Genomic DNA, 26,500 nt, shown 5'->3' on the forward strand with positions numbered 1-26,500 from the left:
TGAGTCGTCAGGGGACCGTCAGGGCAACGGGAGATTTAAATGGATACTATGACGGCCTCCTCTCCGGTTACCCTGAAGCCTTTACTTGGTCAACCGCCTCTCCCTCCCTCCATCCTCCGTCATTCGTCACCCTGTAGCCTCTTGGTTTCAGTTATATTCTAAAACATACACATTGTAATTGCCCTTGTCTTCACAGTCCTCTTCTTTTTATCATTTTCAGTATTTTGTGTTGTAGTTTTTATCATTGTGCCTGACAGTTGTGATCACGTTTCATCATGGTAGTTGTGAATAATAAAACTAGATACATCTTTAAAATGGCTTCTACTGGGGCCCCAAAACACAGGCCTCAGACAGGTTTAAACACATCCAGTCATCTAACTAATAATTATTTGGAAGTGAAAATAAAAGTTAACGTTAAGGGTTTCATGTAAATGGTATGTTTTTTGTTTTTTTAAAGCAGTTTGTGTCTTGGATGAGAAAAGACATTTGTTTGAGCTTCTGGGAGAAAATCAATGATTTTTGCATGTGTTTTTCTTTTATAAATCACCATTCTGGCTTGGATTCTTTTCTAAGCTTGACATTTGTCAATAGGAACATTTTCTTAATGAGTCTCTTGATCACATGCTGGTTGGTTCCAATCTGTTAATGATGTTGTCACACTGATCTATCACTAACAGTTCTTATGTGTCTTTGTGTCTCCAGTCAGTTGCAGAAGGCTTCAAAGAAGCAGTCCAATATGTCCTTCCACAGCTGATGATGGTCCCAGTATACCACTGCATGCACTACTTTGAGCTGCTACAGGTATGTCCTGACACATGGACAGGTCTAATCAAAAATAACATTGGTTTTTGTTGTAGTCTCAGGTTTTCTAGAGAAATTGTTAAAACTGTTTTTGGTTTCTTTTCTTTGTTTGCTGATCACATCCCTGGCTAATGATAAACATCCTGGATTAACATTTTGTGCATCATTGTGCCACATTCTAGGGCTGTACCCAATAGTTCGAAGCTTTAAAGCTTCATTCATCAACACAATTTATTTCGTAGTATAGCAACATATCTGATGTGTGTGTGTTTTCTGCCATTTTTACAGCAACTTCAGGAGCGCAGTCAAGATCAAGATGACAGAGAATGTCTGAAACAGGCGATCACAGCGCTGCTTAACCTTCAGTGTAGCGTGGAGCGCATCTATGCCAAGCACCAGCCTCGCCGTAAACCTGGGTACCCCTCTCTACTAGTTTTTATATATAATTAATATTAATTTGGTCATTCGGTCTACATGTTATTGACCAAGTGGCAGAAATTAGTTTACATTTGCTGCATTTGCTTTTTTCTTTGTTTGTATCACAAACTAACTTGTGTTAGCACACAAGAAAGACGCAGTTGGAGCATCAAGCAGCTGCAGGGGCCCAGACCCACTGTTAGATGTGATATTTTAGTTAAATGTTTGATTTAGTGCATTGAGCTCTTCAGTTTTCTGACTCCAAACTTCACTCCTCCCTCACAGTGAGCCCATGTACCGCCTGTACAGCAGGCAGGTCCGTAGCAAACAACTAGCCATCAAACGCATGAACGAGATTCAGAAGAGTATCGATGGCTGGGAGGGAAAAGACATCGGACAGTGCTGCAGCGAGTTCATCCTGGAGGGTCCACTTTTACGAGCCGGCGCCAAGCACGAGAGACACAACTTCCTGTTTGACGGCCTGATGATAAGTTGCAAGGCCAATCAGAGTTCACGGCTTCCGGGTTCGGGCAGCGGGGCCGAGTACCGTCTGAAAGAGAAGTTTGTCTTGAGGAAGATCCGCATTGTGGATCGTGAGGACTCGGCAGAGCTGCGGCATGCCTTTGAACTGATAGGAAAAGATGAAAACTGTGCAGTTTTCTGTGCACGGACAGCAGAGGAGAAGGCAGCGTGGATGGCGGGGCTGGTCACTCTGCAGTACCGCTCCACTTTGGATCGCATGTTGGACACAGTGCTGCAGCACGAGGAGCAGGCGCATCCTCTGAGACTGCCCTCCCCGGAGGTTTACCGCTTTGCTGTACAGGACTCGGAGGAGAACATTGTGTTTGAGGACAAAGTGCAGAGCAAAACTGGCATCCCCATCATTAAGGCTGGCACAGTGGTAAAGCTCATAGAGAGGCTCACCTACCATATGTATGCTGGTAAGCTGCTGCAATAGATCTTCTTGTGGAGAGACATTTCAAAGTTTAATTTTCAGTTTAATTCGGCTAACTTAGAGGTTTATTTTGCAAAGATAAGTTATGATGTTGATTGTCTGTGTTTGTTCTAATCCGTTTCATCTGTTTGTAGATCCTAACTTTGTGCGCACGTTTCTTACCACGTACCGATCATTCTGCAAACCACAAGAGCTTCTCACCCTGCTGATAGACAGGTAGGGATTAACCAGAACAGTATTTTCATTGCTGTGGTCGTTTATTGAGCCATGAGAACAATCCGTCTTCACTTGGAAAATATAACTATCAGTGATGTGGTGTTGTGGGTTGCTCTGACATCTTGGAATATCATACGTCTGATCATCATTTTTCTCAGGATTGAGATCCCTGAGCCAGAACCGACTGAGGAGGACCGACAGGCTCTCTGGAACGGTGACCAGCCAATGGCGGCCGAGCTCCAGAGATTCCGGAAGGAATACGTGCAGCCAGTCCAACTCAGGTACAACAGCCATCCAATCGCAGCTTAATCTGTCTCAGATTGTTTTCTGTAAGGCTCCCAAAAGATGAAGAGAAATGACTGCAAGAATAGTCAAAACTAAAGGAATAAAACATCCCACTTTGATCATACCAAGGCACAATATTGAATGTGTATACCATAAAGTATAAAAACGGTTTTAAGTTCCCATGTCTTTGCAAAAGTTAATTAAGCATCACAACATTTCAAACAAAATAAACACCATTACACAAAAGTAAAAATTTAGAGCATGAGATGGGCAGATCAGTATATAAAGGTTAAAATCTAACTTTTATGGTTACATAATAATGGTTACATAATAATGTCTTTGTCTCTAAACTTGTAGATGAAATGTAAAAAGTTATAGCATCTTTGGCAGCTTTCTTTTATTTCCTGACATGGCCTTTCAAAATGCCACAATAGATTTCGTGTCTCTTTGTCTCCTGTTGTTGCTTGGCTCTTTTACACTCTCTTGTTAAGCCCTGAACATTCTCAGTGAACCACAGAATTACTTTTGTATAAGACTGTGTATCCTTATAAGGAGTAACCGAGTCAGGAATAGTCCCGTAAGTACCATTTAAAAACTGAGAGCTTCTCAGTAGTAGACTGCACCGCTGCTGTAGTTAAGAGCAGCTGCAATAAAATCCTTTAACCTTTAGTCATAGAAACAGTTAAAACACAAGTGGGCAGTTGCACATTGTGAGGTACAAGTCTTCCGGTCACACATACTATATAAACTGCATTAACAGTATTTTGTGAAACATCAAAAGATGGCAGTAAGTCCATCTTGAGGTTTGTTAACATCTGCGTTAGGCAACAAACATACATTATAACCCCAAATAATAAGAATCCTACAGTGTTTGAGGATAGATTGGGACAAAAATTAAAGGAAATTGTCTTAGAGTTTGGGTGGTCTATTGTTATAAACATTGCAATGTGGTCCAACTGTTTACTTTAAAATCCAGTAACTCAAAGTAGGTGAAAATACCTCTTCAGGCATGACTTTTGCCCTTCAAAGCACAAAACCTTCCTGCTGTTTTTATTCTTAAAAACCCACTATTTAAAAAAGTGAACTGATAAAGATTAAAGGTCCCATGGCATGAAAATTTCACTTCATGAGGTTTTTTAACATTAATGTGAGTTCCCCCAGCCTGCCTATGGTCCCCCAGTGGCTAGAAATGGTGATAGGTGTAAATCGAGCCCTGGGTATCCTGCTCTGCCTTTTGAGAAAATTAAAGCTCAGATGGGCCAATCTGGAATCTTCCCTTTATGATGTCATAAGGAGAAAGGTACCTCCCCTTTCTCTGCTTTGCCCGCCCAGAGAATTTGGCCCACCCATGAGAGAGCGAGACATCATGGCTTGCAAATAAGTGAAGCATGGCATTTGGTCAAGGCCACACCCCCACCCTCCACCTTAAGGCTAAGGCCTATATAAAAGCATCCAAAAAGCAGCATGTCATAGGACCTTTAAACACTGGCCTCCAGGCAGAAACTGTTGCTAAATGTCTCTATTATACCAACCTTTTTGTCAAGATTTCTTGGTTGATATGAAAGAAAATTTGGGTGGTGCAGCACCATGGTAGTTGAATGGTTGCAGAGAATGACACAACTGCAACGTTTATGGTTCCATTTCAGGAGGCGACCTGTGTTGCATGTCATTTTCTCTGCCCTTGTTTTCTCTGCTCTTGTCTGCCTCTTCACTACCGACTGTCCGATAAAGACAAAATGATCTTGAAAAACATTTTGGGTAGTAAAACCGTAAAGTGTCCCGCTACTTTAAACTGTTTGTTTCCTTCTTTTTTTTGTCAGTTGGACATAAATGGAAAAATCTTTTTCCAGTTGAAAGTATGTGAAATATGTGTAGAGGACAATACAAATAATTACTTAATACTGTCTTTGTTTTGCAGGGTTCTCAATGTTTTCCGTCAATGGGTTGAACATCATTTCTACGACTTTGAGAATGATCCAGAGCTGAGAAGTCAATTAGAGGAGTACATCACCAGCAAAATTCAGCTGCGCGGTGAGAACTGCACACATTTTATTCCTTTGCTTCCCTAAAAATAGACATTCAGCTTTGTAATAGCCGTATTAAAGATTCATTAACATCCTTTTCAGGCATCTCATCTCTTCATTTGCTGAAGCATAGTTTGCAAAAAGCAAAATTTTGAACATGAGAGATTATTTTGTCAAACAAAGTTTTAAAATATTACAATTCACATAAAAAAAAAACACAATAAGAGGCACTGGTACAGGCCATTGACCTAATCCTGAGACATTGTCTGTCAGCACACTGCTATAGGATGGCCACATGAGTGAATTAAACTGATATTTATGTTAATGATTGATCCTTAACCAGCATTGTTAAACTGGCTTTTTGTTTATCAACCCATATGCTTCACAATCAAACGACAACAAATGCTTTATTGATTTGGGGACATTTTAGAGGCTGTTTGCACTGAAAATTAAATTTGTAGCATTCACGATATAAGCAGGTAATGGTTGTATAACACTTTGTCCAATGACTTTTCTTTGCTGTCCTCCATCTTGTCTCAAAAAATGTCTCCTGAATCAGAATCAACCATTAACCAGACCATTACATCCGGTTTGTTTTTTAGGGGATGTGTCATTTTAAGCTTAGCAAAACCCAATGATACAAGACACTTGATTCTTTGCTTGAAACATATTTGTTTATACAACAAACATTGTGTTTCCTTTTTAGGCAAGTCTATGAGAAAGTGGGTTGAGTCCATCAATAAGATCATCAAGAGGAAGATGCAGACACAGTCAAATGGTGTTAGCCACAACATCACCTTTGAGAGCCCGCCTCCTCTCATCGAGTGGCACATCTGCAGATCGGGCCAAATGGACATGTTTGACCTCATGACCCTTCATCCTATAGAGATCGCCCGCCAGCTGACTCTGCTCGAATCAGAGCTCTACAGGTGAGTCACCATGACAGAGCAGTGGATGAAGACTGCAGTTTAAGCAAGATAATCTGCTGGAGAGGAGACATTTGTTAGAGTCACTGTATCGCCGTATTTGGTTTGGATCAGATTGTTGTTTCCCTGTAATTGTGTCTAGTATCCTCTGTCTGAAAAATAAAAACCCACGTCCTCCACAGAGCTGTCCGGCCGTCCGAGCTGGTCGGCAGCGTCTGGACCAAAGAGGACAAAGAGAAGAACTCTCCTAACCTGCTCCGCATGATCCGCCACACCACCAATCTCACACTGTGGTTTGAGAAGTGAGTCCAAGGATACACATATTTTGTTCACAATAAAATGCAGTATTGGTTTTAGTTGGTCTTGGGAAAACCAAAATATCTGTTAACTGTTTGTTTGTGTGTCTTTCACAGGTGTATTGTAGAGACAATGAACCTGGAAGAGAGGGTGGCAGTTTTATCACGGGTCATAGAGATTCTGCAGGTTTTCCAGGAGCTCAACAACTTTAACGGCGTACTGGAGGTGGTCAGCGCCATCAACTCTGTCCCAGTGTACAGGCTCGACCACACCTTTGAGGTGAGTGAAACTATTAACGCAGTCACAAGAAAAACTATTAACTTAGAGAAAAAAAGATTGCAACAATTGTACTATTTTTACTTCTATGGCAGACTTTACTAAACCATTTAACCCCTAAAGATGAACAAGACAATTCCATCAAAAAGACTACAAGTTAATAGACACGCTTGAGTCTCATGAAGCTGCAACGATCATTACACACCAGGAAACAAAATGGAATTTAAATAGCTCTGGTTCTGCTGCATTAGTTTTGTTCTTTATTTATTTTTTAACGGTTAAGTCGGTGGCGTACTCTTTCTAACATTAGCATGCTAACAGGCTTTTCAGGGGATAGATAGGGGATAAGATATTCTATCTATAATGTGACAAAAAATCTTGTGTGATTGTAAATCTCATCATTTTTAATGGATACATTTCACATACATTGTATGCTGGACTTTGTGATTGAATTTAGTTTATACATTTATTTTTTACAAAAAAAAATTTTTTTTTGTTATATTTTTATGCAGCTGCTGAATGTTGTCTTTATGTTTGTTACAACACTGTTAGGATGATAAATATGCTGACGTTTGCCCTTCTTCAGCCTGCCACAACAATTAGCAATTGAGAAGCATCTGATGTTTATTGTTTTGACATGCATTTGAATCTAATATTGAACTGGTGGTCAGAACATTATTTATGGGACTTTTACTCCCTCCTGCAACCACAGGCAATACCAGAGAGGAAAAAGAAAATCCTGGAAGAAGCTGTGGAGCTAAGCCAGGACCACTTTAAGAAATACTTGGCCAAACTCAAGTCAATAAACCCACCCTGTGTGCCTTTCTTTGGTAAGTGAAGTATGAAATGACCTGAGACAAAATAATATCTATATATAATTTTCAGTCACCATTTATTTGTTACAAAACCAGCAAGATTTTCAAGTTTCTGTATGGCTACATTTCAAACCGTGTTCTTCTCTTGACCACCATCAAACTCCTCCTTCATCCTCAGGTATCTATTTAACCAACATCCTGAAGACAGAGGAAGGCAACCCAGACCACCTCAAACGCCACGGCAAGGAGCTGATCAACTTCAGCAAAAGGAGGAAAGTGGCTGAAATCACAGGAGAGATCCAGCAGTACCAGAACCAGCCCTACTGTCTGAAGGTGGAACACGAAATCAGGGTGAGCGCTCACTCTTCAAATTTTCTCTTTGGTCTTTCAACATGTTTCATAGATCCATACAACTTGAATTTGTTTTGTTTTTGTTGCACAGAGGTTCTTCGAGAACCTGAACCCAATGGGCAACAGGAGTGAGAAGGAGTTTGCCGACTACCTGTTCAAAATGTCTCTGGATATTGAGCCACGGAACTGCAAGCAGGCGCCCCGATTTGTAAGTGTTCTGACCGCAGTGTTTCAGAAGTAGTGAAGTTCTTATTGCAGCAGTCTTAGTTTTTTTTGTTAGAGTTCTGTGCCCTGTTTTAGTCCTAAATATACATTGACTGCAGATTGGAGAAGAAAATATTTCTTTCAGATCTTTGATCATGATTTTGAACATATTTCTGTCTGTGGTATATGTGGCCATTTGCTAGCAATGCTTTTCTATATTAGTTGTGTTTGTAGCAGCTGAAATGAGGAATGGGTCTGAACGCTGCACTAGGCAGCTTTACTTGGTGACTGCTCCAAATGGCTCCAAGGTAACTGTTCAGACTTCAGTAAAAAGTGATATAAAATGTAAAATGAACTCATATTTTCAGTAGTTTAAAGAGTGAGTTTACACCAAAAAACATATTTTCTCACTTACTTCTTGTGTTATATAGCCATGCATTTTTTTTCTCAACCTGCCCTGAAATTTGAGCTGCGTGATGGTGGAATTTTGTTTTCAGGTGCTCAAAACATTGAAAACTTAAAACATTTAATGGCAACATCTCTTTCCAGAGACAATGTCCCATAACTCTAAATTATCCACAGATCTCACTGAGCTCAGTTTTCATAGGGATTGTTTCTTTGGTAATAAATACCAGGAATATTAGCATTAAATATTTAGAAAATCGATAATATTAAATACCAAGTTTCAACTCGCTTCTTGCGGACAGAGGTGTGGATAAGCCCAGAAGTAGGCAGGTAGGGTGACTCTACTGGATACTTCTATAATGAAGCCTGACCAAATAAGATGGGACAAACTGGTAGATTTTTTTCTCAAATCGTACCTTCTGCAGTGTAAACAATTTACCTCCAAAAGCCTAAACCCTACCTTAAGTCATATTTTTTTATGTTAAACATTTGACTTTGATGTAAAGAGACATTTTAATGCCATAAGTTTCAGTGAGCACTAGGTTCTTTCTCAGAGAAAGAGAGAACGGGTTGTATTGCTGATAAAATTCTCACTGTCGAATTTTTGTTTCTTCTCCTGTAGCCCAGGAAGACCATATACAATCTGAAATCCCCGGGGATTCGGCCTGTGCGAACGTCTACCTCTGGCACCCTGAAGGGCCACCCCGTCCCCCTGGAGAGGGAGCCCCCACATAAGATCACCTTCCGGAGTATTGCCGAGACCGAGCCGGAGCCTCCGGCATCGGCCTCGGTGCCCACCTCCCCAAACACGCCGACCCCTCCGCAGTCAGCCTCCTCGGACCTCAGCTCAGTCTTCATGGACCACGACTTCAGCAGCTCCTATGGCGGTGAGTTCAGCTGATGCTTGAATCCTGCAGAAATCACCCTTTTTGTTCTTCTTCTTGAATATCAGGGAATATTTTTGCATGTGTATTCAAGACAGGGAAAGTTTCTCAACATTTCTAAGGAAGTCAGTAATTATCTTAACTACTTGTTAGTTTGCAGTGTTTTACAGATCGATTGCATTATATGACTTTCAGCTGTAGTGGGCTGCACATTAGCGGAGTAGTTTGTCCCACTGACATTTCACTTAATGCTATTTTCATTATTGCAAAGAGTACACTTTAATTGCGGCTAAGTGGACGGTCGTATTCCTGAGCCATGCATGCTGGCAATATCTGCATCATATTGGCATAATGTTTTTTTAACAACACTGACAAAAGACTGATCCAGTCAAGAGATTGAGCTCTGTATTGAAATAGAGAAGTTGGAAAACTAAAAATTAGGATTGCGATTTAAACACAGGCCCTGCTTTTGTTAGGAACACAAATGCAAACGGTAAGAGCATGCAGTGCACCTTTTTCTTGTGAAATCAATCATCTTCTCCCTATTTAAATTTTACAGGTAGCAACTCCATATTTGCTCCTGTTCTTCTGCCGCCTTCAAGTGAGTGTGGGCTTTTCTGTTTTCAATTAAGTAGTTTTTACCTGATTGCTTTCTGCCGGACTGTCCAATGAATCATTCCTATACTCTTAAACTCCCTTTGTGATCTGTGTGCTGTGATAGTGAGCAAGGCCTTTTATCCATACTGCTTTTTTAATCCAGGAGTTTCTTTCCTTTTTCTCAGAGTTCCAGTCTGTGTCTTGCGGCAGCCTCCACCAACTCGGGGAGGAGCTGCAGAAGCCGCCTCCTCTGCCGCCACGAAGGAAAGACGCAATGTCTGAAGCCAAAGTAAGAGCAGGGCATCATTTCCTGTCAGTTATCCCCATAATTAAAACACCTTAACTCAGTTTGATAGGGTTGAACATATAGTGGTAAGTGCAAATAACAATACAATGCTTTGAGGTGACAACTTGGAGAAAAAAAAGATTTATTTTAGCAGCATTTTATGGCATATATCACTAACTGACCCAAACAGGACACCATGATTAAAATGTATATTTACCTATTAAATAAGTACACCTGTGCTTACAAATTACACAATTGGTTTACTATGAAGGACTACATTTTTAACTCAAGAATGACATCTGAGACATCGCTCCTACAGTGAAACATGGATGGATGATGAATGATGGTAGGAATGCATCCACACAGACAGAATTACCCTGCTTTTTTGACTTGTGACCCTTTAAAACGTAACCATGTTTCCTTGTGACTCCTCATCATTGGTTTCTGCCAGTTGTGACCAGTTCCATTGATTTTACTTTTCCTTGTTCAAGCAGAATATGTTTATACTAGGGCTGTCAATCGATCAAAATTATTAAGCGCATAAGTCTCCTAGTTAACTTAACACTTTTTTTATCTGTTCTAAACGTACTTTAAAAAGGATATTTCTAGTTTTTAATGCTCAAGTTGTATTGTATTTGTTTACATCAACAGTAAATGCAAATAACTTTAGTCTTGTGGAGGGAACCGTCTGAAGGGCTTTGAAACTCAACTTATTTATCCATTTCTGCTCAAAGAGCTTTGTTTCTGCTAGCCATCCACTCCTGTTCATGGATGTATTATAAGACCCGCTCCCGTTTGGCCGTCTCGTCTCTGCTGCAGCCCACAGGCAGCCTTTTTCTTCTTCTCATAATCATCTTGTTACCTCTCAAATTTATGTTACGACCCCTCGTGGGGTTCCCAACCCCCAGGATGGAAACCACTGCTACACACTAAATTATAACCTGCACTGTGCATATCAGGGTGACATGTTTAGTAATACATCTTGTTCTCAATGTGTCTCTGTGTCTCAGCTGAGCTCCGACAGCCCCCCAGCCATCCCTCCCCGGCTGCCCCCTCCTCTGCCCAGGAACCAGCCTCGACCGCACGTCTACAACGGTCCCCCCATGGACGGCCCACTGCCCAGCCCTCCTCCTCCGCCACCCCGCGACCCTCTGCCCGACACGCCTCCCCCGGTGCCCCAGCGGCCCCCGGAGATCTTCATCAACTACCCAGTCAACATGCAGCCTTCCCCCGTGGGCCGATACCACTGGGACTTTGGCAGCTCACCCAGCTCCCCCAACACCCCGCCCAGCACACCTTCACCCCGCATCCCACGGCGGAGCTGCCCGCTCAGCGCCAGCCAGAACAGCCTCTACCCTCTTCCTGTTCCCATCACTGCTCCACCTGTCCCCCCACGCCACAACTCCAGCCCACAACTCCCCAAACTCCCACCAAAGACATACAAAAGGGAGCTACTGCAGCCACCGCTACAAGGCCTCTCATTGGTGGAGAACACCGACAGCAGCCAGTGAGTCTGCATTATTTTTTTTATTTTATTTTTTTTTTTAACACCTAGAGGTGATCTTGAAATGCAAACTTCAAACTGTATCCTGCAAACTACGACACAGTGGACTCAAAGCTACTGATCAGAAAGAATAACACTGCTCCACACGCTTCTAACTCCACCCACCCGCCCTCTGCATCAACAAATCGCACCCCCGCTGTGCCTCTCAGGGGATCAGTAGCTCCGCCTTCATCATAAACCCTCTGTGCCAATGAGAAACCCTCACCGGTGTGCCAGCTAATAAACAACAAGGAGTCAAGTGTCTGTGTCTGTTTTGTTATGTACGGAGTCTGCTCCTGATAAAAGTTCTCACCCCATCACACTCTTAACTTACACTTACCCCACGTCCCACTCCTCTGTCAGGGTGGGGTGAATGTGGGGGGGCCTTGGACTTTGTAGCCTCAAATGTCATGCTTTGTTTCTTTGGGCATTGACATCATCTGGAGTCCTGCTGCAGCTCACAGATTTTTAAGACCTCTCTCCTCCTCACCGATCCACTTAGACATAGCTCTTTCACGGTGGCTGTGAGCAGCAGACATTTCCATTGACTTGTGTTTCAAACTAACTGATAAACAGTTGCCAAAGTCTTATTGTATGCAGGGGGATAAGGGATTTTCTTTTTTTAAACAAATGTGACATTAAAAGAAACGGATAAAGGAGGCGACACTGAAACCCCCACCTTGTATCTCAACTGTACACTGTGACTGTATAGACGTGAGTCAAACTGTCTGACTGTTTTTTATTTGAAGACAAGCCTCTCCGCAGCCACAAAACGTTGCCTTTAAAAAATCCAACAGCGGTGACCTCTGACCCCAGGCTCCAGTCCTCTCGGCCCAAAATGGGGCAACGAGAGCCGAGAACACTCCATTTGCACATTGAGTTTGGGCAAAGTCAGCAGATTTCGATCCGATATTAAAAATATCTCTCTGCGCTGACAGAGGCAGGTCTGCTACGATCTCAAACGGCACCGATCCAGGACAAAGACGAGGAGAGAAAAGAGAGAGACACGTTTGCCTCCCTCCAACTCTTCTAAAGCTGATGTCTTAACCAATCCCCTTATAGACATGCGCTGCTGTCTTGACACTGTGCTCTTCTTCACAAGATCCAATGACCCAACTCTTCTTCGTTGGTATTAAAACTCAGCACTGGAAGCAGCAACCTCCTACCAGAGCTGGGTCAGCTCCCCGCAGTGGTGGCTCAAAATACCTAAAACCCCATGGAAAAAGAGGAACTTTTTAAATTCAACTTCTTCTTTCTGTCTCTTTTTTTCTTTTTTTCTGCTTGAAAACATTTTGTTTCACTTTGGAAAGACTGAAATAATCCATACATCATGCTCAGATGTGCCTTTTTATTTTGTTTTCTACTTTACAGAAATAAGCAAATGGTGTCTAAAATGCTAAAAAATAAAGTTGCCTATGTAATGTTTAGAACAAAGCTATACACTATGAAATTGTACATGTTTGTGGATACTGTGTATATATAACATGTATACACTAACTAAATAATTTGTATAAAGTGACAAGTTTTTTTCCCCCTGTTGTATTGTACCCTCATCCGCATCTGTTCAGTCGAATATTGCCTAATAATCCAATGCTGCTACAGTCGGATAAAAAAAACTAAAAAACAAAAACAAAACCAGAAAAAAACAGGTCACTGTCACTAACTTACTTACAGACAATCTCCAGTTGAAACACTGGGAGTATTAACTGAGGAAAGCCATTTTTTTCTTCCCTGCCCCTTAGCTGTTTTAAAGCAATGGAAAAAAAAAAAATACAGTTCAATATATGCCAAGCACTTACTTAGACGTGTGCTTCACTTTGTACATCCTACTAATTGCCTATTCTCCTTTTCAAAGATTTTTAATGCTAACACTCATTAAACAGAGGTTGGAATTGTATTAAAGTTGCAGTTGAGCATACACAAACTTATATTCAGTTGCAAGTATTTGAGCATAGTGAAGAATTGGACATTTTTTTCTGAGAAACACACTTTGTGCACTTTAGGCTGTACTGTTGAAGAGCCCCAGTTGTTATAGGTCATGTTTGTAAATTCAATGGCCCTATGCAACTGTTGAAACTCACTTTCTACATGGATCAGGGCAGAAAAACAAAAGTCGACCACCTCACTTTTATCCCCATGATGTGTTTAAAAGACAGAAACACCTGAGGATGTCTGACCGCCATGAGCTGAATTTCAGCATCATTTCAAAATATCACTCATGCCCCTTGTTCTTGCTGTGTTCTGTGCACGTGATGATGGATGATTAAACTTCTGATCAAACTAGAGATAAAAGGGGCGTTCTGGAGGATGACAGCTGAAGTCAAATCCCTTCACTGTCTTCACCAGTGACTGTAAAAAGAAGGTCTTCACTCGTGTCCATTTCCCAGTTTCCATGTTTCAGTACCGGTGGGGTTAATTTCTCCAAATTTGACTTTTTGTTTTCTGCGTTTGTTTGTTTTGTTTTTAAACCCCAGCCTCGACAGAATTAACAGATTGGTTTTCCTCCGGTGGCACTGTAACAGCTTGATCCAGCAGTCAGTTTATTTGATGGTATGTGGCCTTTTAACTGCTTTGTATTAATGGTCTTGATGAGATTAATAAATCACCCAGTCTTATTTTGTACTGAACTATTCAATTCTCTCCTCGTTTTTTCTTTTACAGTAAATTTACCTTTCTGCATAAGCTATACGTTGAAAAGATTGAGGAATTGATTGATTGAAATAGGTTTGACATTTTTGGGAAATAGGCTTTTTCGCTTGCTGTTTGAGAGTTAAATAGAAGATTGATAGGCCTACCACTTAAAAAAAAAAAAAAAAAAATTCTATATTTATTTTCTTGTCTCTGAGTAACGTTAGTTGTCCAGGATACAATTAAAACGACTAATTGCCGTTTTGCACCTCTGTTGTTGGACAAATTAAACAAACGAGATATACCATGTTAATTAAGGAGTTTTAAAAGTGCTGGTGGGTTGATGTTATTTAATAGGGCCAGGCTAGCTTTTTCCAGACTTTGTGCTAAGCTAGCTAACCTGCTAGCTGTAACGTAGCTTCATATTTAAATAGCTAGCGCTAGCTAAGTTACGTTTGGCTAGTTAACGTTAACTCTCCACCAGAAAGCAAAATAAGCGTATTTTCCAAAGTGTTCCTACCTATACTGCTTCCTTTAGCTAGCTAGCTAGATATTAAAATAAAATCTACCTAGTCCTTAAATTAAAGTGAACTATGTATTAACGTTATTCCTTAGTAATGTTACCTTTCTTTAGCTAGCTACACATTGGTGTCATATAGCTAAAACCATCTCACCTTCAGTTAAAATACAAAATTGTCTGGAATATTTAATTTGTCAAATGTAAATCTACTAGAAATGCTTGTCTAACCTGCATTTAAAAAAAATTAAATATTTCTATCAGTTGTCAAAATGTAATCCGGAAAAGCCAAACAAAGATGTCTGTCGTGTTTACAAAGGTTAAGCTTTAACAGAAAAATTAAACTTTTTTAAGGGTCACTAATTCGACATCCATGCGTTACTGTCATGGCCTTTGGGGAAAAATGTATCTCATCAAAGAAATCACAAATTGGGCTCAAGTTTGGTAGTAACTTCAAAATTTTGTGTTCAACAGTTTTTAGTGATAGTCCTCTTGTCTCTGGGGGGGGGGGGGGGGGGGGTCAAACGGTGCTGCAGGGTCCCTCACTGTCCTCACTGTCCTCCCACAATCCTCCACCGCTCATGGCTGCAGCATGGTTACCTCTCTGCTGAGACAGGCCTGGTCTGAAGAGATAAGAGAGAAGTTCAAGCTCAGAGAAGCAACAGGTAAAAGTATATTTATCTCATTAATCAAGTTTTTATTTGTATATTATATCTGCACTGATGCATCTCCCACAATGCAAGTGTGAATTTGGTTGTTGAAATTGGTAATGTTTTAGTACAAGCAGCTAGTACATTTCTGTATCACCCTCCTACCTGTGATTAGAGTGAAGATTAAAGTGTCAGCACTGTCATAATTCTACCTGATAAAGGCGTTTACCTCAGATTTTCTCTACTCGGGTTGAAATTTTGAAAGCTTTGCCTCGCTGGGGTTTGAATCGGTACGAAGCCTTGTCTGTGCTCTTTCTCTGGAGCTGCATCAGCCTAGTACATGCAAGGATGTGGAAATACAGAGAGCAGGTTAGACAGAGTGACAGGAAAACAGGACTGCACTTGCACAGAGTTGTCAGGAAAATATGGGACCAGTTGAAGAAATACTCCACCAATTTTCTTTCACATGAAGATATGTAATTTCCCCAGTGGTACTACTAAGCCTGTGGAAACAGTAATGTCCTCAGTGTCTCTGGAGGAGCTTTGTCTGCCTGAGCAAATAAACCCAATGATATCATCATTTGCGTAAGGAACTGATCTGTCCAGTTTGAAAGACAGGTGTTCACGAGGCGGAGAGGGTTTAACGAAAAGATGCTACCAAGCTGATTAACCTGTCCATTCTTTTTTAAATCTTCAATGCGTAATTGCTGGAGTGCCCCTGTAATTTGTATTGTTACGTCCTATCCTACAGTATGTCCTATATTTTGTCAGAAATTCTCAAAAACCTGTGAATAGATTTTGGTGGACTTAAAATTAAAATTACAGTAAAAACCAAATAGCAAGTGATTAGTGTTTAATGCAGATCCACAAGAGAGAATTTTGAACATTTTCACTATTTCCTCAAGAACTATGACAATCTGGTACATGTATCCGAGGATTATCTATCACTATTTGCATTGACACATAAAACACTTTCTTTTATTAAAGCGACTATATGCGTATTTTTGTATGCAAGTATAGTATCTTTCTTGTTTGAGTGTGTAAGTTAAAAAAAAAACACTCAATGGAAACTGCAGTTGATGTGTTGCTGTACCAGTCTTACCACAAGGAGGTGTCACAGTACAATTTTCTAATTCAACTCATATTGGTTTTAATATCACCAATTTGTAGGTCTATGCAGCCTTGGCAGAGGTATGTGCTCCTTGAGTAATTTTTAGTTTTGCTCATGTTTTGAGTAAGTACATGCTGCTACACCACACTGGCATCATTTCATACTGAACCACTTTTAAAGGATGCCGCTAATACTGTAATATACCAAAAGAAGGCCCAGGATGGACAGAACATGATGGTTATGTAACAAAAAAAACTCTGTACCTGTTTGGATGGATCATCCCAGATGGGCCTGAAGGCACTTTTTGGATGTAAAGGAGGAGACCCCTTCCTGACATTGACCAGCCTCTTCCCGTAGGAGCTGATGAGGCATGGCGTCGGCCCGTCCACACACGGCCCTGCAGTGCTTCTCAGAGGAGGGTGAGGGGTTAATCTGGGAATCTGCCACCTCAAACACACAGTCCTCTCTCTGGGTGGCTCCCTTGACTGCTGCTGCTGCTGGCTGTATGAGGGCTTCAACAGCACCGGCACCTGGCTGTCCTCCTCTTCATCCTCCCCACTGTTACTGCTCATCACCTCCCTGCGCAGGGTGCCGTCAGGGCTGCAGGAGGTGACGGAGGAGTAGTCGAAGGCTGAGGTGTCATCTGGGTCTGTCTCGCAGTTCTCAAGGCTGTGGTTGGTGTGAGGTGCCTCCAGCCCGTTGCTGCCTTTCCCGTTGGGCTGGCTGTAAGTGCCCTGGCCTGAGTCGCTGTTCTCTCCCCATGCTGCAGCGTCAGGAGTGAGGAGGGAGCAGTAAGCGTGTCCACAGTCACGGGCCGGCTGGTTCAGGAGGGTCCGGTCGCTTCCACAGCCCTTCCTCCTCACTGGGCTGCAGGACCAGCACTCCAGACGCATCGAGTGACAGCCGTCGACTCCGTTAGTGAGGTTGACAGCCTGCTGGTCATCTCTGTAGGAAGGAGAGTGGAGGTTATTATACCAGGATGCCCACATAAGCTGTGAGAGTGAGGGACAGTGGCATGAAGGATGTGAAAACCTGTAGTACTTACTTTATTATTATTTTTATTTTTTTTACTTCACTACATTTTTCCGACAGTTGCTGCCAAGTTACTTTTTAAGTGCTCCTTCCATAACTGGTTTTAAGGCAAATGTGCCATTTAATGTTATCACGTAATCACATAAATGTCACTGAAAAGTCACCTGTCTGAAAAAGTCACCTGTCTGAAAAAGTCACTTGTCTGAAAAAGTCACTTGTCTGAGCTTGACTGCAGGTGCTCCTGTGCTTGCTGTACTGACTAAAGCCAGCAGAGGGCGACACTCACCTCTGAGCTGCAGTGTTGGACTCGCGCTGGGATTCTTTGGTCTGTTGGTTCCTCGTGCAACAATTTGCAGAGGATCCACCAGCCACTGCATCGGAGCAGCTGTTGTTCATGCAGAGAACGAGTGTACATTTTAATCTCTGAATGTGTTAATGAGCCAAAGACACAAACACGGGCAGTCAATATAAATCTACATAAGCATCTAATCTGATATAAGAGGCATCAACCTGACTGTTTATACTTAAAGATTGTCTGATGGTGATGCCCTGACCTTTGTCCAGCTCCGTCTCCTTCCTCCCATCGGACGTCTTCCTCCAGGATCACGTGACAGCGGGACAAAATGCTCCTCAGTGCTCGCTCAGTTCCCAGCAGGAGGCTGCAATCAGGATGCTCTTTACCCGTCCACTGCAACAAGTTCTGCAGAAGGAAAATGGAGAAAAATTAACCAATTCAGTAAAGTTTAGGGTCAATTTAACTCCAGTTTTTTTATTAGCTATATTTATTCGACCTGTAGCACCTCCTAAAAGTGTTTCTAGACCTACTAAAATATTCATAACCCCTTTAATATTTCTAAAAGTTTTGTTCATTTTGTCTGACTCTTAACCGCCCCCCCATCCCTAGTCACTATACTTTGCAGTAACCTCCATCCTGGACTATACATCTGCCCATTGCACATACTATATATTTTTTGCACATTCTGCACTCAACCCATTCAGCCTTTTTTTTCTTATGCAAAACAGTTATTTTGTTTGTATATATTTGTTTCTGTATTTATTGTTTAATTCATATTAGTGTTTAATATGTTTGTTTGTTTGTTTGTTTATGTATGCACCATTCACCAAGGCAAATTCCACATTAAGTGTAACTCATTGTGGCAATGAACCCTTTTCTGATTCTGATATTGATCTCTGGCCTTCTACTATCCTTGAAAAAAACATCCTCATGAGTGTACGTGAGTGTATTTTAGTCATCCTGAAAACTCAACCTCCTCAACTTTAGGTTCAGTGTTGACCTGCAGTGTCACGCCTTGTGTTGCTGCAGCTCTATAAAGCCGGCTCACTATGGCTGCTGACTCACCTGAATGTGGCTCAGGTAGCTGTGTATGCGAGAGACAGGTGCCAACAGCTGGGAGAGCAGTTTCATTTCCTCTCTCTCCATCTGGCCGCTCTGTTTAAATGCAGACATGAAATATCCATCAGCATGTCTGGTTTCTCAGGTACATTATGACTGAGTAATGTTGATGCTGTATCACTTTAAAATACCTGTATTTTCTCAGAATGATTTAATCTGTTGAACTCCAGTGAGAGGAATGACGCCAGGGTGGTCGTGTATCCAAGGTACATATCCGAAAAGGCTGTCTGGACAACCCAAATCAGAGCAATCGTGAGTCAGTGTTCAGTGTAATGGACTCAAATCATTTTAAAAAGAGCATCTACTTACGTCATTTTGTCCGATAAGCTGCACCAGGATGTCTCCAACCAGAGATTTCCAGTGCTCAGCAGATAACCGCTCCTGCAGGGTGTTTCGGAAGAGCAGATGTCGCTGTAACAGCTGCTCCACAAACTTCAGATATGTCTGACTGGATCAGGACACAAAAAACAAAGGGAGGTGATTTAAATCGCAAACAGCAATTTAAAGCAATAAGCCGAAAGAGAATATTTACTTGAAGTTTTTGCATCTGTCTGGAATTCACGTAAGCAACGATCAAGAATCTGTGCAGTCTGTTTTTTTAGAAAGGAAAATACCTGAGCTGTTGTTTTTTGCTAAGTTCTACTGTCTACTGTTTAGCACTTACTATGGCTCCACAGTCATCTGGTGAGCTGGTGGTGTCTTGTATTTTTCATACAGCTGGTTTAAGGTTGACACATACTCCCACTCAGAATGCAGAAGTTGCATCGCCACCTGATGCCGTGCATCTGTGCAAAAAAGAACATGTTAAGCTTCACAGATGTGCCTTTCACTCGTAATCAACAATTCAATTCAACAACTAATGTGAGAATGTGACCGAGCATCAAGTTTAATCCCCAGTGTGTTCATCTTAAAGTAGATAACCAAAATAAAGGGCTGACATCTATTGCTAAAGTGTTTTGGAAGGTGCTTTAACCTCAAGTGGTAAGTGTACAGACAGTTTATTAAAAAGGTAGATTATAAAGACAGTCGCGCTCTCAGGCGGCCGCCATCTTGGGAGCTACTGTCTTTCTAAACTATCTTTTTAATAAACTGTCTGTACACTTTCAATGTTCTCAATGCTTCGGTTAACATTTAGGGACCCTCATTATGCTACCGTTGAAGTGTGGTGATATTTTGAGCCTTTTTAGTGGTATTGGTAGCGATTTGTTTTTACTTTCCCTGTGCCCCGAATACTAGCATTGTAAGCTAATCAGCGCTCCGCGCTAGCTTGTTTCAAGCTACAAACACATTCGATTAGCATGAAAACATGTCCCAGAGAGCAGTTGAGTGGGTACACATCTGTTATTAACCCCTAGGTTCGTTTTGCGCCGGAATTGTCCTTTAAGTTAAGTGGGACAATTTGATACAGTTAAAACATCTTCCTGACAGCAGCTGTTAATGGTAGCAAATGTGAAAAATTTCATTTGCTTATTGTTGGTTGAACCACTGTTGTATTATATCATCCAGTTAAACTAAACTGCTCACGGGCGCCTGGATAGCTCAGTTGGTTGAGCAGGCACCCATATGTAGAGGGACTGTAGAGACTCTGACCTGCGGCCCTTTGCTGCATGTCATTCATGTCCTGTCAAAAATAAAGGCCGAAAATGCCCAAAAAATGATCTTAAAAAAAAAATACTTAACTGCTCACCTGTGCCTTCGTTCAGCCCTGCTTTGAGGCCCTGCAGGAAACAGTGGAGGAGCAGTTTCCCTCTGGACAGACAGGCTGCTGGAGCAGACGGACAGTCACACTGACTCTGTTCACAGGCCGATTCTGCTGGGTCACTGCTGCACAACAGTGGACAGATGGCAAAATGTCTCTCTGCAGGTTTTACTTGTCTGTTATAAAAAATGTTGTACCAGCAGTTATTACCGCCTGCTGACTAAACAGCTTTTTTGATGACTAATTGTTTGCTGTTTGCCCCTGACAATTATGACATTAAAATGAACACATATTATACATATGGATTTCCTGCAAAGAAGCAAAAACATAGTTAAGAAGACTTTTATGTTATATATGTTATGTTATTTTGTGTTTTACACTTTGTATAATGGGGTCAGATTTGGCAGAAATTTACAGCAAGGAAGATTTTCCATGGCACAAAGCAGGAAAGAGTTATTCTGGCCCCTTAGAACAAAGTACATATGAAATTACAAACCAATTAATTACATTTCTGTATTTGCCTTAATATTTGAGCTGTCACTTTTGTATTTGTTTTGGTAATTACAATATTTATTTTTTCAAAGAGTGATTCCCTTTATGTTTGCACTTCATTTCTTGTATGTGTTTTGTCCTTTGGGGCCAAGGTAGGAGGGGGCTTAAAGCTTTCAGTCTTAAAGGTCCTATGACATGCTGCTTTTTGGATGCTTTTATATAGACCTTAGTGGTCCCCTAATACTGTATCTGAAGTCTCTTTTATATAGTCCTTAGTGGTCCCCTAATACTGTATCTGAAGTCTCTTTTATATAGGCCTTAGTGGTCCCCTAATACTGTATCTGAAGTCTCTTTTATATAGACCTTAGTGGTCCCCTAATACTGTATCTGAAGTCTCTTTTATATAGACCTTAGTGGTCCCCTAATACTGTATCTGAAGTCTCTTTTATATAGACCTTAGTGGTCCCCTAATACTGTATCTGAAGTCTCTTTTATATAGGCCTTAGTGGTCCCCTAATACTGTATCTGAAGTCTCTTTTATATAGGCCTTAGTGGTCCCCTAATACTGTATCTGAAGTCTCTTTTATATAGTCCTTAGTGGTCCCCTAATACTGTATATGAAGTCAGCCACTAGAGCCAGTCCCACAATGAGCTTTACTTAGGATGTGCCATTTCTGTGTCTGTAGTTTTAAATGCTATTGAGGAGGAGAGAGGGGGGGGGGCAAGGTGGAGGGTGGGGGTGTGGCCTTGACCAACTGCCATGCTTCGCTCATTTGCAAGCCATGATGTCTCTCTCTTTCTCATGGGTGGGCCAAATTCTCTGGGCGGGCAAAGCAGAGAAAGGGGAGGTAACCTTTCTCCTTATGACGACATAAAGGGAAGATTCCAGATTGGCCCATCTGAGCTTTCATTTTCTCAAAGGCAGAGCAGGATACCCAGAGCTTGGTTTACACCTATCGCCATTTCTAGCCACTGGGGGACCATAGGCAGGCTGGGGGAACTCCCATTAATGTTAAAAAACCTCATAAAGTGAAATTTTCATGCCATGGGACCTTTAAGTAAAGGCAGATAAAGGAATGAGTAAAGTCTGATGAAAAAATCAAATCAAACATGTTTATCTTTCTCTGTGACGTAAAAAGGGAAAAAACTAAATCAGTGAGAAATATGGTCTTAATTTTAAGAAAGACTGTTTGTCAGAGGTGATCATTTTTCCAAACTGTGATCTAATTTGTTTGGATAGTTCTAATACTTTACTTATCTGTAAAGCTCTGCAGTTCAGTGTTTTTGTTGTTACCTTTCTCTGTGTTTGGATGTAGAGCTCTTTCCATCCTGCAGAGGTCTTTGTCTGTTACTGTACAGCTGCAAGATCTGACACTGCATCACTCCAAGTTCTTCCTGTAGGATGACAAGGCGTTTGGTAAAGCTAAGTAACTATACTTTTATTCTGTGTAATATCTGTTATGGATGCACATGAGATAATCCAGTCAAATTTGAGTGCTGAATGTGTTTGTGTTACCTTCAATTAATATGTAAATATAACACATACTGTTACCAAACTTTTCACATTAGATTTTTTTCAGTAGTTCAACAAATCGGCGTCTCACCCTCAGTGACTCGACCAGAGCCTCCAAACGAAGAGCTTTCTTCTGGCAGATCCTCCGGTTCTCCACCAGCTCCTCCCTCAGGTACGTGTCTCCATGTTGGATCTGACTGAGCTCCAGCAGAGCGCTGGCGAACCCCGTCTTCAGTTCTGAGACCATGCATTGCAACTGACGGGACAGCAGGTGTCATATATTATTCAAAATTAGATGTATTAACAAGGCACAAAAAGCACAGACTTTTACACTTCTGACACTGTAATCATTGTAAGCCAAGGTAGATAAGAACATCATTTGAATGTCTAAACTGTATTTTGATCCAGGATTGCACTCTTGGACATCAAAGGGAGTTTATTTACCATCTACTGCTAATTTTTCAAATAATAGGAGCTTTAAATTTAAACTGTCTCTTTAACAAAGCCAGGCTGGCTAATGAGGGAAGGCGCAGAATACCTTGGAGATTTCAGTGACGAGCTCTGCCTCTTGAGGCTTCATGACCTGTACAGAGAGAGAGAGAGAGACACAAACAAGGCTGTTTGCAAACACTCTGGTTATTAATGTGCAGCCTGAATGACCTTTTTGATATGTCTAGCTCTTAGACTGTAAAGTTGAGTTTGGTGAGTCCACCATTCAGAGAGGAGCATCCTGTGTAATTCACTCCAAACATAGATCAGATAGCATTCACACAAGAGGGACAAAGCTGGGAAGTCAACCTATTTTTTTCCACAGGAAAGTGAATCTTTAACCTCTTCCTAACCAAATGCACACATACATTTCAAGAAACAGACAGAAATGGAATATATGCATAGAGTTTAATCTGAGTAGTTTTGGTTCGAAGCACAACAAATGTGAATTATGTCATTGTGTATTCTTTCTACCTATATAGTAAAGCCTATACATTTACTAGAAGAGTTAAAATAATATTCTTAACCAGATTTAATGATCTACTAATCTTGTTTGTTTGTGGTACCTGCTCAGATGTTGCCCCTGCCAGCAGCCCCTCTGCTAAGGAACTGGCAAGCCAGCCAAAGAGCTCAGCCCTGCAGGGGAAATGGCTGCAGGAGCCAAGATCCCTCCTTATAAGTCTGCTGACAGAAGGTAAGGCACGGATCAGCAAAAACTGGAAAATGGAATATATAATAGCCTCATGTTTTTAACTGCAAATACATCATTTAAAATCAGTTTTTAACAGATTAATAACAGATATCCTTATTTCATATCACCTTTCTGGAAGTAAAATATGTGGAAATCACATTTTATAGAAGGTTGCAAGACTGATGTAGATGCTAGCTACTTAAAAAGCATCTTATAATATTTCTAAGCATAATTATAACGTCAGCGGTGTCCAAATAATAAAGAATCCACCAAAAAAAACATAAGGCAAAGACTGACTGCTGAAGCAAAATATATAAAATAAAGCCACAGGGAACTCACCTCAGTTAAAGCTCTTCAATATTGCTTCTGCAGGCATCTGAAAAGATGCAGTGAATCCAAAAAGACTTAACATTTCCAGTGTTCTTGAAATGTTCTGTGGAGAAACTTGTTTTCAGTCATTTGCAGTGTTTGAAGGTGGGTGTCTCGTGTTTGAGCTGCGTGCTGCTCTGCGCGGACAGCAGATGTCCCGCATGAGCTCAGCTCTGATTTACTGAGGAAGTCAGGTTCAGTATGGACCATGTAAATGCCATAAGGAAAGTATTGCACTAGTTATTGTTGTGCAATGTGCATCCGTGTAAATATATTCTGTTCTAGTCTACTGTTATTTTACCAACACGTTTAGTTTTATTCTTATTTAGCTTTATTTACTCACAAAGTAGTTTTTTGTTTAAATAATATGGAAATGGGAAATGTCAGTGGTAGTTGTAAAATATAATGAGATAACACAAGAAAACGATACAGAACTATTATATTAATATAATAAAATTATTGAAAACAACAAATAAATTAGAGATGACATTATATAGCCTACAAAATAAATTGTGCAAATATAATAATAATAATAATAATAATAATAATAATAATAATAATAATAATAATAATAATAATAATATAGTTTTATTTATATTTATTATATGATTTACAACAGGCTTCATCTCATTCAAATGATCGATTCCATTGATTCAAACACCGATTATATCACGTAGAAAACAGTTCACTTTTTAGAAACGGTTAATATCATAATTTTCTTTACTCCGCCCGTGTGGATCAGTCCGTAGAATAAATCGAGCCCACACGTGCCTAGTTTGTTTAGTCGAGGGGCGTGGTTACAGGACAGTTCTTGAATCTGATTGGCTGCTGGGCTCAAGGAGTTTTTAAATCTTAGCAGCAGACGGGGCTGTCAAAACAGCCGAGAGGAATAGAGCGAGGGTGGTGAGAATTAATTAATTATTTCCACATTTATTTATGTCTGTAATACTGCACAGCTCTTTATTCTTTTCATATAACGGTTACATAAATATTTTAATTAATTGTTTGTGTGTTCCGTTTTGCGAATTCAATCTGAGAGATGAGCTAGCTAACGCTAAACAGCTAACTAACGTTAGCTACTATCAGCAAGAAATTTCTCTCCGAGCAACATTGATACAAATGTATTAATGTTAATGCAATGCCAAATAATGTGTAGTCGTTTATCTAAATCATTGCCTCTATGGTAATGGAGAAAAAGCTAGGTACTAGCCAGACTTAAGCACGATTAATTTATAGTTTACAGATTGGCTTCATTAACAGACTATGGTTGACGTGTAACTTTAAGTAACGTCAAGTGCTGAGACTTTAGCTTGTTTAAAGGATCATACCAAAGCTTCTCCCCGTCTCTGACCATACCCATCATGGTTTTACCCTACTAACACAGAGTCATGTAACGTTGTCATAAAAAGAAGGTATATGGGAACAGCACACAATAAAATAAAGACCTGCATAATGTAATTCAGTCAAAAACAAAAGTCTTGAAACAAATAACGTTACTACCTTTTTGTGAAGTAAGTTAACGTTAATCAGAAAACAAAATGCCTCATCACTTCAGAGTTAAATCAACATCTCACTACCTGACAGCTTTACAATGATAGTATTTATTGGTAGGCTATTGTATTATTTTGCGATATATAATGTGCAAGTTTTGTATTTAGTTTTTACACACAGCATTTTACATCACTGTTCATAATCTCCTAAGTACCATACAGTAGTTCTGGGTGGTATTTTGAGTGAATGTCTGGTTGCTTTCCAATGGGTTCCACTTAAAATCAACTTGAAGAGACTTTAAACTTGCTTGGAAATGATCCATTACAGCAAACACTGTACTTTTTTCTTCTTCCAAAAATCAAAAAAGTATTCATGATATAATTTGAATATTAAAGTGCACACAATGTGAAGTCAATAGACTAAAAAACATTTCATAGATTCAGTTTGTTTGTTAGTCTGTTAGGCTGAAACCATGAGGACGAGCGAGTTTGACTCCTCATCTGAAGAGGAGGTTGAAGAGGAGCAGCTGACGCCCTTCCACATCTCCTGGTAAGTTTCAGTCGCGTTCCTTTTGTCATGGGCTACGGAAAAAGTGTGTGTGTCAGTTTGTTTTTAAATGATGAAATGTAAAAAGCATTACCGTGTTCATGTATATCTATTTTTATTGTCTTTAAGGTTACCTCTGTCCATAGTGGAATGCTCGCAGTTTCTCGGGATATGTGCACTACCGGGTAAAGTCGTAGTTTATCATTTTATATACAGTATATATATATCTATGTTTTTACTTTATTGTAAGGTTTTGTGCAAAATTATCATAAAAATGTGTTTCCCTTATCTTACTTCAGGCTGCAAATACAAAGATATCCGCAGGAATCTGGAAAAAGACGTTGGTAAGGCGACCTTGATCCTTACTGGTGCTCAAATAAAATACTTTGGAAATAACATCCACAAGAGTTATTTTAGAGAATCCCATACTGTTACATTGATTCAGCACACTTTTAAAGTTTGTTTTACATCTTGGCTTCCTTCTTGTTAACAGATGAGCTCCAGAACCAGGGGGTGCAGGAAGTGTTTGTGTTCTGCACCAGAGGAGAGCTTAACAAGTACAGGGTTCCCTCCCTG

General features: G+C 40.7%; 3 protein-coding genes across 11 annotated transcripts in view; 2 read left to right on the top strand and 1 right to left on the bottom strand.

The window, feature by feature from the left end:
• sos2 (son of sevenless homolog 2 (Drosophila)) overlaps positions 1-13,045 on the top strand; it is a 40,529-nt gene extending 27,484 nt beyond the window's left edge. For 2 of the 3 annotated variants that reach the window (XM_035994864.1, XM_031309834.2), the window contains 16 exons: positions 703-801; positions 1,090-1,217; positions 1,504-2,159; positions 2,308-2,389; positions 2,548-2,670; positions 4,593-4,705; positions 5,405-5,627; positions 5,807-5,926; positions 6,038-6,200; positions 6,910-7,027; positions 7,191-7,363; positions 7,455-7,571; positions 8,595-8,859; positions 9,416-9,457; positions 9,639-9,742; positions 10,750-13,045. In XM_035994864.1, the coding sequence (XP_035850757.1) occupies positions 703-801; positions 1,090-1,217; positions 1,504-2,159; positions 2,308-2,389; positions 2,548-2,670; positions 4,593-4,705; positions 5,405-5,627; positions 5,807-5,926; positions 6,038-6,200; positions 6,910-7,027; positions 7,191-7,363; positions 7,455-7,571; positions 8,595-8,859; positions 9,416-9,457; positions 9,639-9,742; positions 10,750-11,250 (3,027 nt within the window). In that variant the 3' untranslated portion in view covers positions 11,251-13,045. The remainder of the gene's footprint in view (positions 1-702; positions 802-1,089; positions 1,218-1,503; positions 2,160-2,307; positions 2,390-2,547; positions 2,671-4,592; positions 4,706-5,404; positions 5,628-5,806; positions 5,927-6,037; positions 6,201-6,909; positions 7,028-7,190; positions 7,364-7,454; positions 7,572-8,594; positions 8,860-9,415; positions 9,458-9,638; positions 9,743-10,749) is intronic. The other variant, XM_035994865.1, reaches the window with a different exon arrangement.
• On the bottom strand, positions 12,816-23,501 carry LOC116057415. 4 transcript variants are annotated; one of them, XM_031309866.2, is made up of 14 exons: positions 23,394-23,501; positions 22,877-22,921; positions 22,430-22,594; positions 22,120-22,220; positions 20,322-20,455; positions 19,299-19,419; positions 18,944-19,082; positions 18,766-18,861; positions 18,581-18,670; positions 17,775-17,920; positions 17,507-17,608; positions 16,452-17,133; positions 15,307-15,410; positions 12,816-15,050 (listed from the first exon to the last, which is right to left on the bottom strand). In XM_031309866.2, exons 2-14 carry the CDS (start codon positions 22,916-22,918, stop codon positions 14,948-14,950), a joined length of 2,025 nt encoding a protein of 674 aa, XP_031165726.1. In that variant the 5' UTR covers positions 22,919-22,921; positions 23,394-23,501; the 3' UTR covers positions 12,816-14,947. The 4 variants fall into 4 exon arrangements, with proteins under 4 accessions (XP_031165726.1, XP_031165725.1, XP_031165724.1 ...); XM_031309865.2 differs by having other exon boundaries at positions 20,322-20,458; XM_031309864.2 differs by having other exon boundaries at positions 17,507-17,605; positions 20,322-20,509.
• The window catches only part of cdkn3 (cyclin-dependent kinase inhibitor 3), an 8,274-nt gene continuing 5,194 nt past the window's right edge, over positions 23,421-26,500 (top strand). Inside the window, exons 1-5 of one of the 4 annotated variants that reach the window (XM_031309898.2) lie at positions 23,421-23,521; positions 25,834-25,927; positions 26,054-26,109; positions 26,224-26,268; positions 26,418-26,500. The exon at positions 26,418-26,500 is cut by the window's right edge and continues 140 nt beyond it. In XM_031309898.2, the coding sequence (XP_031165758.1) occupies positions 25,851-25,927; positions 26,054-26,109; positions 26,224-26,268; positions 26,418-26,500 (261 nt within the window). In that variant the 5' untranslated portion in view covers positions 23,421-23,521; positions 25,834-25,850. Of the gene's footprint in view, positions 23,522-24,664; positions 24,791-25,833; positions 25,928-26,053; positions 26,110-26,223; positions 26,269-26,417 lie in introns of those variants that run through there. The other 3 variants (XM_031309902.2, XM_031309897.2, XM_031309899.2) reach the window with 3 other exon arrangements.

The sequence above is a fragment of the Sander lucioperca genome, chromosome 18 (assembly GCF_008315115.2).
Source record: "Sander lucioperca isolate FBNREF2018 chromosome 18, SLUC_FBN_1.2, whole genome shotgun sequence".
Taxonomy (NCBI): domain Eukaryota; kingdom Metazoa; phylum Chordata; class Actinopteri; order Perciformes; family Percidae; genus Sander; species Sander lucioperca.

Excerpts from the sequence above, each read along its gene's own strand:
- LOC116057415 (XM_035994879.1), bottom strand. The coding sequence starts at position 22,918 with ATGAAGCCTCAAGAGGCAGAGCTCGTCACTGAAATCTCCAAG. Across the intron at positions 22,221-22,429 it reads CTCTGGTCGAGTCACTGAGG|GAAGAACTTGGAGTGATGCA; the intron begins GTGAGACGCCGA and ends GTCATCCTACAG. Across the intron at positions 20,510-22,119 it reads ACATCCAAACACAGAGAAAG|ACAAGTAAAACCTGCAGAGA; the intron begins GTAACAACAAAA and ends TTTTTATAACAG.